Source organism: Anopheles darlingi, chromosome 2 (assembly GCF_943734745.1).
Source record: "Anopheles darlingi chromosome 2, idAnoDarlMG_H_01, whole genome shotgun sequence".
NCBI lineage: Eukaryota > Metazoa > Arthropoda > Insecta > Diptera > Culicidae > Anopheles > Anopheles darlingi.
The window spans coordinates 454,220-467,851 of NC_064874.1; the positions used below are offsets into that span (position 1 = coordinate 454,220).

A 13,632-nucleotide genomic window follows, 5' to 3' on the forward strand; every position below is an offset into this window, starting at 1 on the left:
TCTGTAAAGTGAAGTGAAGCAAATTCAGCGTACCGATACACACAGATTAATACAATCTTTTACCACCCGCACAAAAGTCCTTTACTTTGGACCCCTCCTTTGCCTCCTTCAACATCACGAGCTCGTAAGTTATGAGGGTTCCAGCCATCTGGATGGATATTTGTAAACGTCACTTTTCCTATTAAAATACGACACTTCCTTACTTACCGCTAGTATGATGCCTCGATTAAGAAAAAAGAAGCCATGGCCAGTGAGATAGTGAGCACCATTTAGCACCTCGTGCGATAACCGTTGGACCTGTTACCGGTGCCGAAATGCGGAGGAAAGAAAAGGGAAAAAATAAATCAATTTAATACTATCGTGAACGGGTTGATTCTCGATGCTCACGTCGATCGACCAACAGGTCATAGGCACAGCCCGAAGCACATCGATTGCCTTACGAGATCCTACATGAATATTCGATGTCAGCAGCAACATAACCAGCGTACGAAATATGAGGAATCCAAGAGAAAACTTGAAATATACCTCAGACAGCGGTGATGCGGAGAATCTTGATGAAACAAAAACCGAAAATACAGAACTCGGTGGTTAGTGGCGATAACTTTCAATTCTCAAACGGGCGACGTTGGTAGGATATTTTACTGAAATGAATTGAACATCTGATAGAAGATGAAAAACAAATCGGATGCAGTGCTGAGAAGAATAATGGGCGACATAATGCTTTCCATGTATGCCACCAAGCTTGCGATGCTGCCATAGTCCAGCCGCAGCTGCTGCCAGACCGTGTCGGCTACATGTCGTCCTTTGTAGCGCAGAGCCGCTCGGTAAAATTGATTATAGCGTCGTGCCAGCGCTAGCGCGACAAAGATGATGAACAGGTCCATGAACGTCCAAATGAAGAGGAAAATTTTGTGCGTGATTTCAATCAACACGGCGACCGGTACATTGTACGGGATGTAGTGAAAGTACTTCGAATGTTCCGTCTCGTAGAACCGTTTCCAGAAAGGGGTGCTGTTGTCGCAGCGTTCGTGAAACTGCATGTTCGTGTTGTAGACGGCGACGACATGTAGTGCATCTTCCACTGCAAACATGACACTATCAATGTGCTTGGGCAAGTCGTGCATGCAGCTATCTATTGTTAACATACCAAACGCCAAGGAAAGCAAAGTGATTCCGATGAACAACGTTTCCCGTCTCAGCGTCCAAAAGCTGCTCTCCACGTACGGATAGCGCAGGAAGGTGCCTTCCAGGGCGCGAAACGTGGCCATTATTGACTTCCACCGATAGGCTATGGAGAAGAAGGTGAGGCCACCCAATAGATTCAGCGAGTAATAGACGATACCATCTAGAACCGGGTGGAGACAGATGCGTTAAGTGTCACAAAACAACAGCCACACCAGCATGGTGGCACATGGCGGCGCTGGCTCACTTATTTCAACCATTCCCATCTCGTCCACCGTCACGCTGTAATAGATGTGCAGGACCAGTGTACCCAGTGCCGAAATGAAAAAGTAGAAGCTGTACGCCGTACGGAGGCTGAGCCAGCGAAAAGAAATATCCTGGATCGTGCCCGGCCGGAAGAGTCCATCCAGCGGGAACAGAGAGAACAGCTGGGACAGTAATAGGAACGGCCGTACCGACTGATGGAAGTCATCAATTCTGGCACTCTCCATCCTGTGGGAGGCGTGCATCAACGGGTCACTTTCACGGTGCGCTTATGGCTACAATGTATCATCGCACGGCACTCTATCAACTATTAGGCAACAGAAGGGCGACGATGTCTTTGCATGAAACGTGACACAGAATCAAGCCTCGCTGGGCAATTGAGCAGTAGCGTGAATAATTGAATAAGGCAATGGGTATGGTGTGTGCGAATGCTTGCAGGTGTTGTTTGTCCGATGAATTGCGCACGAATTCTTCCACTTAAAAATATGTACAGTCGGTGGAGCTGTCGGGTAATTTTTTTACTTGATCCAGCAGAACTAACTCGTACGTTACCAGGGTGCCAGCCATCTGAAAGATACAAAAGCCATCTGTTTATTAGTGCCGCCAGACTGAACGATTGCAGCAAGGTCACGAGCACCAAAAACACATTCCATGCCAGGGCCTTTAGCGAGACTTTAGACAGAAGTATTCGATGCATTAGGATTGAGCTACTTAGTTTACTAATTGCATCTAATCACGAAGCGAGATCATTAGGCACTCACCGCTAGTATAATTTGTCTTTTGAGAAAGAAAAATCGTTTGCCAGATAGGACATTTTCCCCTGAAGAAACTTCATCTGCCAATCGCTGCAACTGTCAATTATAGAACATGCGAGTGTTAAAGTACATCCAGAACCCAAAAATCCATCGAAATGATCTCGAATACACACATCCACACCCCAGCTTTTGGATGGAACATTTCTTAGCAGATTTAAAGGACGTGCGGATGCCACATACACACCGGAACTAACGTACAACATTATGAGCGTCCTGAACATAAGCAGCAAGAGCGAGTACCAGAAGTACACATAATTAGCAATCGCCCGGCGACGTCTGGAAGCGGAAAGAATAATATGTCAATCAACAGTTGTACGACTGTCAACATTCCATCTTACTGAAAACCATTGAATAGCTGTGTGGCTATAAAATACATATCATTGGCGCAGGCCAACAAAATTAGATGCCCAAACTGACCGTCTAGAAAACTCAACAGCTCCGAAACGGCTACATAATCCACTCGCATGTCGTGCCAAAAATTAACTGGACATGCCATACCTTGCACACTTTCCAAACGGCGAAAGATCTGATCAAAGCGGAACTGCACACCATAGCTAAAAGCGATAATAAATATATCAACATACGTCCACGTGTAGCGCATGCAACGGTTGATCCACTGCGGATGAAAGGAAAAATCGTCAGAGTTTACGTCGAATAACACCAGCCGATGACGGTAGATAGGTTTTTACCTCCGTTACTGCAATCGTGAATCCATTGAAAGGTAGCAGATGAAATACATGCGGATGTTCCCGAAGGTAGAAATTCTCCCAAAATGACACATTCGTGCGATTGCATGTCTCTATTTGCACGATATTACTTTCATACGCCGAATAATAATTTAGCCAGTCTTCCACTACAGCCAGCGTAAAGATGGAGAAGCAGATGAATCTGATCTTCCAGGTGAGCCTGAAGGTCCCATGCATCTGACGACGATAGTATTCCCGCTGAAACAATCGTTCACAAGTCGCGAATGCTCCAAGAACCTGCTGCCATCGAAAGGCGATAAGAAAGAAGAACACTGCCGATACGTACACCACTGTCATATACACACAGTTGGCTGTGGAGAATGCATCGTTAGTAGGTCCATTTTAGGTCCATGATCGTTTGCTCAAAAACCGCTTACCAAAGTAGGCTAGATTAAGTCCCTTCCGAATGTACCAGCGAATCGACAGGATAGAGTATATACCAGCAAGCAAGAGATATGTGATCGAGTAGCAGCAGCGCACACTGAAGATTTTGAACTTCGCCATACGGATGTTAGAGTTGAGAATGTTTACAACCGGTAGTAGCGTAATGCATTGACCTAGAAGTAAAACTGCGAACCATTTTGCTGCTCAGCACAGGCTTCATCAAACAACTCAGAAATAAAATAATGTACCAGGTGCGACAGCATGGTGAAATGTTCCGTCGCCACTGCTCACCAGCCCACGACCAGCGCCTTTCCATTTCTTTTGCCACTGAACTTCGTTGCGGGTACGAGACTGATGAACATTTATCTGCATCCTAGCGGACTAAGGGATTAGGAAAAGCTGCAGCGGTGGCACATTCATGAATGGATCACAAAAACTGACCTCTAGCTAAGCATTGTGTACCAAGCTATAGAGATGTTAATCATTTTGGCTACTAAGCATGTGTTACACTCATTAGTCAGTACGGCCATACACTATTGCGAACCTTTGCATATGGTTTCAACGATTTATTATTATTTTAATTTATTATGAACCACGCGGATTTATCGAAAATGATCAGGTGGATTAGATGGAATTCGTTTTTAAATTTCACAAAATGGCATATTAACATTCGATCGAAGCCGACAGTACATTCTTAAGCAGAGCTAGAAAAAAAAAGGTTTAAGTCCAATAAGTTTTACGTTTATCTTCTATCCTTTTCTGATATGTATCGCGTTAAATAATCTTTTATTTGAGGTAACTAGGCATACTTATAAATAATGATTCAATAGGAAGCATAATTGATGTTGATCCGTGAATGAAATAATTCAAAATGTCTTAACACAGATCATGTATATAGTTTGATTTTGTTGTATTTCGGGCATTGGCCAAACAATGGTCTCTCGTGACTCGCATAGCACCTGCGAGCCGACTGTATATTTTATCTCTCGGTCTTGAGCTCGTTCAAAGTAGTAGCAAAATAGGTTTCAGAGGTTTCGGTCAGACACGTCTTATCTCACTTTCGGCAGCGTACTAGATTTAGGTAGCCACCCAGATACGAAATCGACACGCTCACTCATACTCGCTCAGCTTAATTCAATGCCGCAAGTCCGTTGGGCGCCTTGGTGCGGAAAAATTCTCCTAGCTGCACCGATATTGCTTCATCTTCCGCGAATCCTTTTACCTCCTTGCGGCAGGACTGATACCATGCGTTCAGCCGGGGATACTTGGTCAAATCCAGTCCACAGTGCTGCAAGTAGGAGCGAAGAGTCATGCCAGTCATGTTAGCTTATGTAATCAGATTGACAAGCACACACAGCACCATGTGTCACTTACCACCGCTGAGTTAATGGTCGGAAGCAACGATAGATCGGCAACGGTCACGTTCTCACCGGCGAAAAAGTCATTCCGAATAATGTAGCTCTCTAAATCAGTTAATGCTTTCTTAGCCTCCGTTATCATTTCCTCCGACAGTTCGGTTACGGTGCCCATAAAGAGCTTGCCAACGACACCGAAGAATTTAGGATAGAACGAGCCAAGATCGTGATGCAGCACGCGATTGATTTGTGCCTTTTCGCGAGGTATGTTTGGATAGAGCGTGTGTCCTGGTCGGTAGGCATCGATCAGATAGGTAAGGATGGCACGAGACTCCCACAGGTAGAACCCATTGTCGTCCAGCGTTGGGATGGTGTGCTCGGGGTTCATGCGCATAAACTCCTCGGTACGAGTTTCACCGGCCAACACATTAACTTCCTTTAGCTGTAAGATAAACGTAAACATTTCAATGGTACAGAGCATCAATTACACCAACTGCGAAGTGACTAACATTCACCGTTAGCCCTAGCTCCTTGATGAGCAAGAGCACTGCACGAGCCGGCGGGCTCAGAGGGGCGTAGTATAGCGTTGGCGTAGGCATTACTGCTTGATCTTCAAACTAGCGGCACGAAACTCAACTGCTGCACGGTCGAACGATGTACCAAAGACTGACGTACTCATCGCTGAAGCATACTCACATGCCGTGTCATGCGCGGTGATAGCGAGATGATAAACGCTAAACGAGGTTAGGTCATAGATAAGTGTTTATTCGATCGCCGTTGACTGAATGGCCGATAACGTGATACTGCGGGGGATAGCCCCAGGCATTCGAGATCCCCAATAAGCCTCGGAGTTTCGGAAATATGCGAGACCGCACTGATTAGAACAACGTTTACGCTCGATGATGGCGCTCGTGGTCGACAAACGCTGCGTTTGAGCGATTTTATCACTTTCCAGTGTGTCTGATAAACTTCTTACGCGCTAAGAAACAACTGCATTCATTTCAAGCTTTAAAGCATAGACATGGGCAAACATCTCTTTGATGAATCTTTATTTTCGCAATCTTCTAGAACCATTTTTGTCATTCCGGTTCTTCAATTATTTAAAGCCCACAGTTTTCCGCACAATTTAAGGGAGCATAAATTAATCAATCCATCACTCGCGCTGGGAATATCTCTCTTTAAAATCTTGTCATTAGTCTTGCCTTGGTAATTAATCATATTTTACTCCGCGAAAATCAAGCACTACAAACAGCAGGTTCCGGTTCAGCTACTCACCAGTTCAACCTTAACCTTGCGGTTGTGCGCTCCGCATAGTCATGCTCAGTTTTCACAACTTCATAAGACCCGTTCTGCTGATTTTCCTGCTGTTTGGCCAATTTCCCCTGCACGGAATTCTGCGTTACGATCCCACTCGTTGGCAGTTTCGTTGGTGCTCTTTCCAGACGCTGTTCTGTTTATTGCTGGTACACGCTGGGTTGCTGCTATGTTACATCGAGTACGATCGATTACACGAGATTGGTGTCAATGCCGACAATCTGATCGGGCCGTTATTCTATATCGACGTGGTCGTGATAATGATTTTCTTGCTTATGGCGACTCGCAGGTGGCCAGCCGTGATACCAAAATGGCTACAAACTGAATCTCTTCCTTCGATTCAATATAGTGCAAAGAAAGGATCGTTACGACGAATGCGTATCGTGGTAGTGACGCTCCTTGCGATGGGATTAAGTAATAATTCCGCAGAGATCATACTGCAAATTTAATGCAAATTCGATTCTTTCAGCTGAGCATACGCTATCGATTGCCAAAACCGTTTACGTGAAGATCGACGAAGCGCGTATCTGCAACTGGAATTATTCGAACCATTTGGAGTATTATGCACGACGAACTTACGGTTTCTTATTCCAGCGCATTCCCTACAACGTTCCAACGTTTCTGTTCTTGGAGGTAGAGTCACGAAGATAAGAAAAGTTGTGTTGTATATTTGATTTTTGATTATCTATTCCTTTCAACAGTATGTTAACACGGCCCTTACCATGGTTTGGACGGTGCAGGATGTGGTAATCATTATGATAAGTGCAGCCATTGCACGGTACTTTAAGTGCATCAATGGTCGAGTTCAGTTCTACACCACGGTGCAGGTTCTGGAACGGAGTAAATTCTGGACCGAGATTCTGACCGACTACACAACGGTCTGTCAATTGCTGGAGGAGGTTTTAGCAATCGTGTCCCCGCTGTTGGTTCTTTCCTGTGGCACCAATCTCTACCTTATCTGCTATCAACTCTTTCATCTGCTCGAGTATGTATGGAAATACTTGGCTGCACGGTTTATTACTTTATTGCTTCTTTGCAGAACCGAAAAGTTCGTCATCATGGTGGTGTTTACATACTTTTCGTTATTTTTCGTCATTTTGCGGACATTTCTGACAATGTACTACTGCTCGCTCGTTCAGGAAGTGGCTCGGGAGCCGTTAAAGCTTTGTGTTCGAATTCCGACCTCCAATTGGTGTGATGAGGTTAGCGCTAAACCACTCGTTAAAATCGATTCCAGAACGGGTCTAATGCTCCACTTTTCATCAGCTGGAACGGTTTCATCATTTCATACGCAACAGTTCGATTGTCATCAGTGCAATGGGGTTATTTAAACTCACTAAGAGAACCATGCTAACCGTAAGTATCTTGTGGTGTGGATCTCCTTAGCCATTTTTCAATTCTGGACCTGAATCGTTTCACAAGATGTTTGGTGCGGTTATTACTTATGAGCTAGTGATGCTGCACTTTGCTCGGACCACAGCAAACCAGGGCATTGTTCCGAAATGCTCTCAGCTCGAGTTTTCCTTTGAGCCGAAAGACGAGAGGAGTGCGTAAGTGCGTCCACAGGGCTGGATATCTACTCTCTATAGCTGCAGGGATTGTCTACACCTGCATCCTTCGAGGAACTGTGGAACCGCAATAGCACTAACTCGTACGTGAGTATCGATCCAGCCATCTGCCACAAGCAATAGACAGATAAGAGTGGTCGGTAATAAATGATAGAACTTTTGAAGTACTTCAGATGCACACTCACACCGAGAAAGATTTTGCGATTTATCTCGAAGAACCCCATTCCAGAAATGGCAACACCAGACTGGGAAAAGATACGCAGTATGTCCAGTTCGTCGTTGTAGAACTCGCTCCGAATTTTTTGCACCAGTTTGTGCGTTTGCATCGACCGTTCCGCCACCTCGGCCGTGTACCAGAGCTTGAGTGAGGTGCGTAAAATGAGGAAAGTGAAGGAGTACCGAAAGTACCACTCATTGATCGGGGAAGCTTTGGCCCTGGAAGAGGAAGACACATTTTGAAGCATTTAACGAAACGCAACATGACACTCACTTACTCTACCGTGTTCAGCGTTTGAAGACACAGAAAGTACATATCGTTGGCACAGGACACGATGACCAGTGGGCCAATAACACGGTTCGTCCGTTCGGTCAGCTCGATTAATCCAACGTAGTGAGCCCGCAGTTCACTCCATATTGCCTGCGAACCGCTGCGTAAATTGCTATCGATCCGCTGGTTCAGCTGCCCAAACCGACAGGCAATCCCAGTGGCCAGCAGCATTATGAACAGATCCGTAAACGTCCACAAAAACGTCAGCGATACCGTGATGTACTGTGGGGTGGTGAGAGGATGGAAGAAGCAAAGATTGCATTGTGTATTTCGAATTCCCACCATACATACCAACAAATAGGTGGTCAATAGTGGATGATACGGGAACGAGGAGTATACCGAGCTGAAGGTCAACATGGCGTACAACCGAATAGGATTGCTGGCATTGTAACGGCAGGTAAGGCTCTCCTGGTGCACATTGTGCACCTGATTGATCACGTACATCACATGTTCCACTGGTCCAATGAAAGCGGCGAATGAAAGTGAAAAGACATTCAAACAGCAGGCATCCGTGTGATAAGAGTGCATGGAGCAGCGGCATACCAAAGGCAAGCCCTAGGACACCGCTAGTCATCGATAGAACGCGGCGCCTCAGATTTACGGCACCGTACGGTCTAGCAAAGAAAAACTCCTCCCGTTGGTTCCAGTAGCGCATAAACTCTCGCCACTGTAGCGCCAGACGAACGAAGAGGATGTTCAACAGGGTGCACATGCCATAGAAGATGGGTTCAGCTATGTTGAGCGCATTGAAACCGATACGTTCCAGTCGTACCAAGGCAGCAATCATCACCATCACACCCCCACCAGCAGCTAGCGCACACAGGAGAACGGGAAAGGAAAGGTAGCGGAACTGCTGCAAGCCATCAGAGTCGTTCGATGCTGTGATGTTGGTCAGGGGAAACACACCGAAGAGACGGGCCCACCGAAGCACTGATGGTGGATAGAATTGAGAACCAGAATCGATGGATTAGAATCGATGCTGGACGCTGGGCCCTGAATTGATTGGCAAATGGGTCGCACTATATCACCATCGAACTCGATGCCTACCGGAGCCGATGGCCAGATGGAACCGCTCCTTCCACCCGTCTATATCCTCGGCGGCACGCACGAACGTTACGTTCCTTCGTTTCCGCAACCACTGCCACCGATTTGCTGCAGGTACGCCCTGATACACCAGTGACGGAAATCGGACACCGGGATCGACTTCAATCATCGTGCGCCACGCGTCATCTAAACGAGGCTTCGGTTAGCTTTGGGTTTTGGGGATTCGGTTTCGGTTAAGATAATCGATCCCCTCCCCCCCCCCCCCTCCCCACTCGTCAACCCCACCCACCCGTAGTTTGTTGGGCAAAATATGTGTTTTTCGATTGAACGATAAATCACGCTATCCACAAGTCAATTGTGCCGTGTACCGTGTTCCGTTCGGTAACGCAAGGCTGCTAGCAATTGCACTGCTCTAACCATGCTGCTCTCTATGCTCTACACCCTACCTGTTATCGTGCTCCTTTGGGTAATATTATGTTTCACCGGCAGCAACAACGGCGATACTCGGATTCCCGGGTCTGTGGGCAGGAGTCCCACCGGCCCCTCCTCCCTTCAATCACAAAATGCGAGTCCAATTTAATGGGATTATGGCACGTCAACGAACCTCGCTCCTGCAAACAACTCACTCTGCTGATGCCCACTGGAGTGTTAACTGCTTTGTTTTGATACCGTCGGCATAGGAAAGAGCTTTGTCGTTAGGACCTCTCATGTCTCCATGATTTGCGTTTCCGGTCACACATCATGAAATACGTCGTATCTCGTGTCTACAGCTTAACTATTTCAATAAATCAAGAAACACAAATCCACAAATTTATTGTAATATTACTTTCAAAATTATACTTTTATGTTAACGTTCAATAATCAGCAAAGTTACAGTGTTCATACTAGCCTCCAATAAACCCACCCCCTGTTTATATTCCCTACAGTCAATTTGTTAAATGGTAAATGTCACCAACGCCAAACTAAACTTTTAGACCGCAACCGCTAGCCGCTATAGGGATGATGATGGGGTTCTGGCAGGGTCGGAGACATCTTTGGTGACTATAACGATGCAAGTGACCGAGCGAGCTGCAAGAGTTCAAAAGAACCGGTTACCAACGCCAGCCAATCGGTTTGCCAACATGTGGTAACTGTGGGTCTGTGGGTTCGGTTTGGTCACTTTGCACGCTGCTACATCTTCAGTGGCTCAGATCTACAATGTTGCAGTGGAGTGGAGATAGCAAAAAACTGTATTTTTTTGTATACCATGACACTTGCTGCAATTTATTCTTCCATTCCACCAAGGTGGTAAATACTTAAATGTTAAAATGATAATGATGATAAGCCTTCTTGGCATAAGTTTCTTTCTTTCATATTCGTGAGTAGATTTTCAGCAAGCGTTACTTAAACAATAAATACATTGTTGGTTGCTGTGTTCAAAGGTTTTCGAAGGGAAACTTGGAGCACAATGCGATGCGTCCTTTGTTCTCCGACTCCTCGTCGAACTTGAGCATCACCAGCTCGTACGTAACAATTGTACCAGCCATCTAAAAGAACCGAAACGTTATCAAAGGTCGCGCTTGTTTGTGCGTACTTTCCGTTAATCATTACCGAGAACAACAGCTGGCGGGTGAGATGAAAGAATCCCATACCCGATAGTGCTACCTGCTCGCTCTTAAGCTGGGTGGAAAATCGTTCCAACTCAACGCACCAGCCCACGTTCGGTATTTTAATTATTATATCCAACGGCTTTTTGGCACACTCGTGAATGTGAGCAGCCGATAGGAAGAGCGTGACCGTGCGAGCTATCAGGAAGAGCAGCGAAAACCAGTAGTAGATGTCGTCCACCGTGTTGGCCAGTTTTCTGCCGTAATGGGAAAGAGGAATGTCTAATGAATGTTCTCGAGCGAAGCGGCTGGCCAACTAACTGTGAAACGTGAAGGATCTGCAGACAGATGTAGTAGAGGTTGGTGGCACACGAGATGAGCATCGTCCACGATATCACCCGGTCAACATCATCCAGCAGCTCGCACAAAGCGACGTAGTGCGTTCGGACACGAATCCAAAAGTCCTCGCCGGGTATCAGCACACCGTCGGATAACATCTTTAGATAATTGTTGATCTGTTGGAACCGTGCCGCCAACCCGACGCTGATCAAAATGATGAAGATGTCCTGATAGTTCCAGTAGATCGTTAGCGCCGACGACACGTACTGCGTAGCCATGGAAGAGAATGCAAGGACATCGCGAATGAGGCTCACTCAGGTTGCATTCCGACATCACTTTACCGTTAGAAAGATGGCGCTTGCGGTATGGTAGGGGAAGTTGAGATACATATTGGAAAATCTTCGCACCGCGTAATGACGATAATTGGCCGTAACCGTCCAATTGCAGTGTTGTATTTCCAGATATTGATTATGCAAGGTACTGAAAATGGAAAGAAGATGTTCCACTGCAGAGCAAGAGGACCATTGTTGAGAAGACTCCCCGAAATGACTCATACAACTGAATTCACCTACCAAGCGCTAAAAAGAGTAGAGTACAAGAAATCACGCGAAGGCGCTTGCGAAGACTCCAGCCAACCATTTGAAACGGTGGACGATTGAAGGTATGGTCGACCTCGTTCCACTTTAACGCAATCGCGCGCCAGCCCGTGGCTAAATTCAGGAAAAGCACATTAATCAGGCAAGCATCGATGAAGAAAACTAGCCCGCTAACGTTTTTCGCGTTCACACCGATTGTTGCCAGCCGTTGGTACTCGAAGTATGCCTGCATCAGCGCGGTACACACAACGGTCAGGTTGAGAATTACGCGCACCGAGAACCACTTGAGACGCAGATGTTGCGGATCCCTGCTCGTGATGCCGTAAATTGGAAAAATCCCAAATATCTGGCCAAGTATCACGACTAGAAAATGAGGAAAGAAAAAGGAAGCACGTAAGTTGATTTCCTCAAACCACGGTCAGTCAAAACGCTCAATCACAGGGTCGTATGCCACACAAAAAGGTATCGTCCGCATCTTCGTCCTTGATAGCCGTTAGCTTCTGGTGCACTTTCTGCACGACGATGGTCTTCCACGTTTTCAGCGTCATTCTCGGTCGCACACACGTTTTGCTTTCAGCAATCGTCCGCGGAATGTTATCGTCATCGATGCGTGCCCGTGCACGAGGAGCCAATGTGTCTGCGGAGGAGCGTGTCCTGATCCATTTAGCACCGTAGTCCCTAATCGGGTCATTGCAATCGTACTGATCTGAATAATTCAATCATGAATGTGTTTACTTCGTCACGGTGTAGCGGCTTGCTGGATTTCAGTTCCGTTTTTCACCTTGCAAAGACTAGCAGCTTCAGCAGCAGTCAGAAATCCCAGTAAACCACCATACTCTATCGATATCGTAGCATCGTTTAAAAGTTAATTTGCCAAGCATTAATCAATCTTTCTCGTTATAGAAACGCAAATGTAAGTATCTGCCAGCTTAATGTGTTCTGCGAGAACATCTCAACAAAGTTCTTTACACTTTATCTCTCTATGCATAACTAGAATAAATTAGTCAGCTATCGATAAGTGCTGTTGGCGCAAGTTTGAACATGACAAAGACTTACCTAGAAACTATGGGAGATTGTTGCTGACAGAATATTGTCCATATCTCAAGTACATGACGCAATTACACACAGTCGAGCCATCATAGGAAACTCATATGACGAACAAAGAGAATTTTTCATTTTCCTTTTCAAAAAGTACGCTTCCGGTTGCATACGTCGCATAACTGATGAGTTATGCGTTTTATTGCAATTTTTACAGTAGGTGGAGTAACATTTATCCATTGTGCTGTTACGATGCTTACTCAGCATCGCACATGTTAAACGACTGAGGTTGAATCTGTGGAACTACGGGCGGGCATCTTTCAGCCCATAACAGGCTAATCAATCAGCCTCGCCAACTCAACTATCCAACCTCAACCGAGAATGAGCGGCTACATAAATGCTCATGTTTCAAATGGTGTCTCGAGGGACACATTATTCGTCCGTATGCCTTCACGAGCGGATTACTCCGCTGTGGATGAGTGAGTTGTTGTTTTCCTTCAGCAAGCTGACGTCGGCAAGCATAGGTTGAACTATGGTTAAATGTTCCTCCTCTACCTTCCTCCCCTGAGGAAGCATCCAAACACTTGTCGTACACAGCCGAAGTCAAGCCCTCCGCGGTACATCATTGACATGGCTGTTGACATTTGGCTTAAAAAGTGATTCGCAAGCCACGGTGTCAAGAGTAAGCCTCAAAACGGATGTGCATCGTTAACACATTTAAAGCGGAAATAACTTCGTACTTCTGGAGTGCACACGTTGGGTCTCACATTTACTTCAAGTAGGCAAATACATATTGCAATATTTAATTCGATTTTATGAAACAATCTTTTAATTTCATCCAGCGCAACGACACC

The 13,632-nt window shown here is 45.9% G+C and overlaps 2 protein-coding genes across 2 annotated transcripts; both read right to left on the reverse strand.

The window, feature by feature from the left end:
- Positions 1-46: 46 nt before the first annotated feature.
- On the reverse strand, positions 47-12,288 carry LOC125950328 (uncharacterized). Its single transcript, XM_049678203.1, has 19 exons — positions 12,180-12,288; positions 11,717-12,103; positions 11,486-11,649; positions 11,127-11,410; positions 10,810-11,062; positions 10,640-10,745; positions 8,719-8,985; positions 8,467-8,630; positions 8,123-8,397; positions 7,814-8,063; positions 4,766-5,188; positions 4,614-4,679; positions 2,636-2,877; positions 1,430-1,674; positions 1,148-1,345; positions 643-1,081; positions 388-550; positions 208-297; positions 47-148 (listed from the first exon to the last, which is right to left on the reverse strand). The coding sequence occupies exons 1-19, from the start codon at positions 12,286-12,288 to the stop codon at positions 47-49; spliced, it is 4,227 nt and encodes a 1,408-aa protein (XP_049534160.1).
- Positions 4,187-5,397, reverse strand: LOC125949473 (glutathione S-transferase 1-1-like). The gene is made up of 3 exons (XM_049676485.1): positions 5,256-5,397; positions 4,766-5,188; positions 4,187-4,679 (listed from the first exon to the last, which is right to left on the reverse strand). Exons 1-3 carry the CDS (start codon positions 5,343-5,345, stop codon positions 4,521-4,523), a joined length of 672 nt encoding a protein of 223 aa, XP_049532442.1. The 5' UTR covers positions 5,346-5,397; the 3' UTR covers positions 4,187-4,520.
- Positions 12,289-13,632: the final 1,344 nt, after the last annotated feature.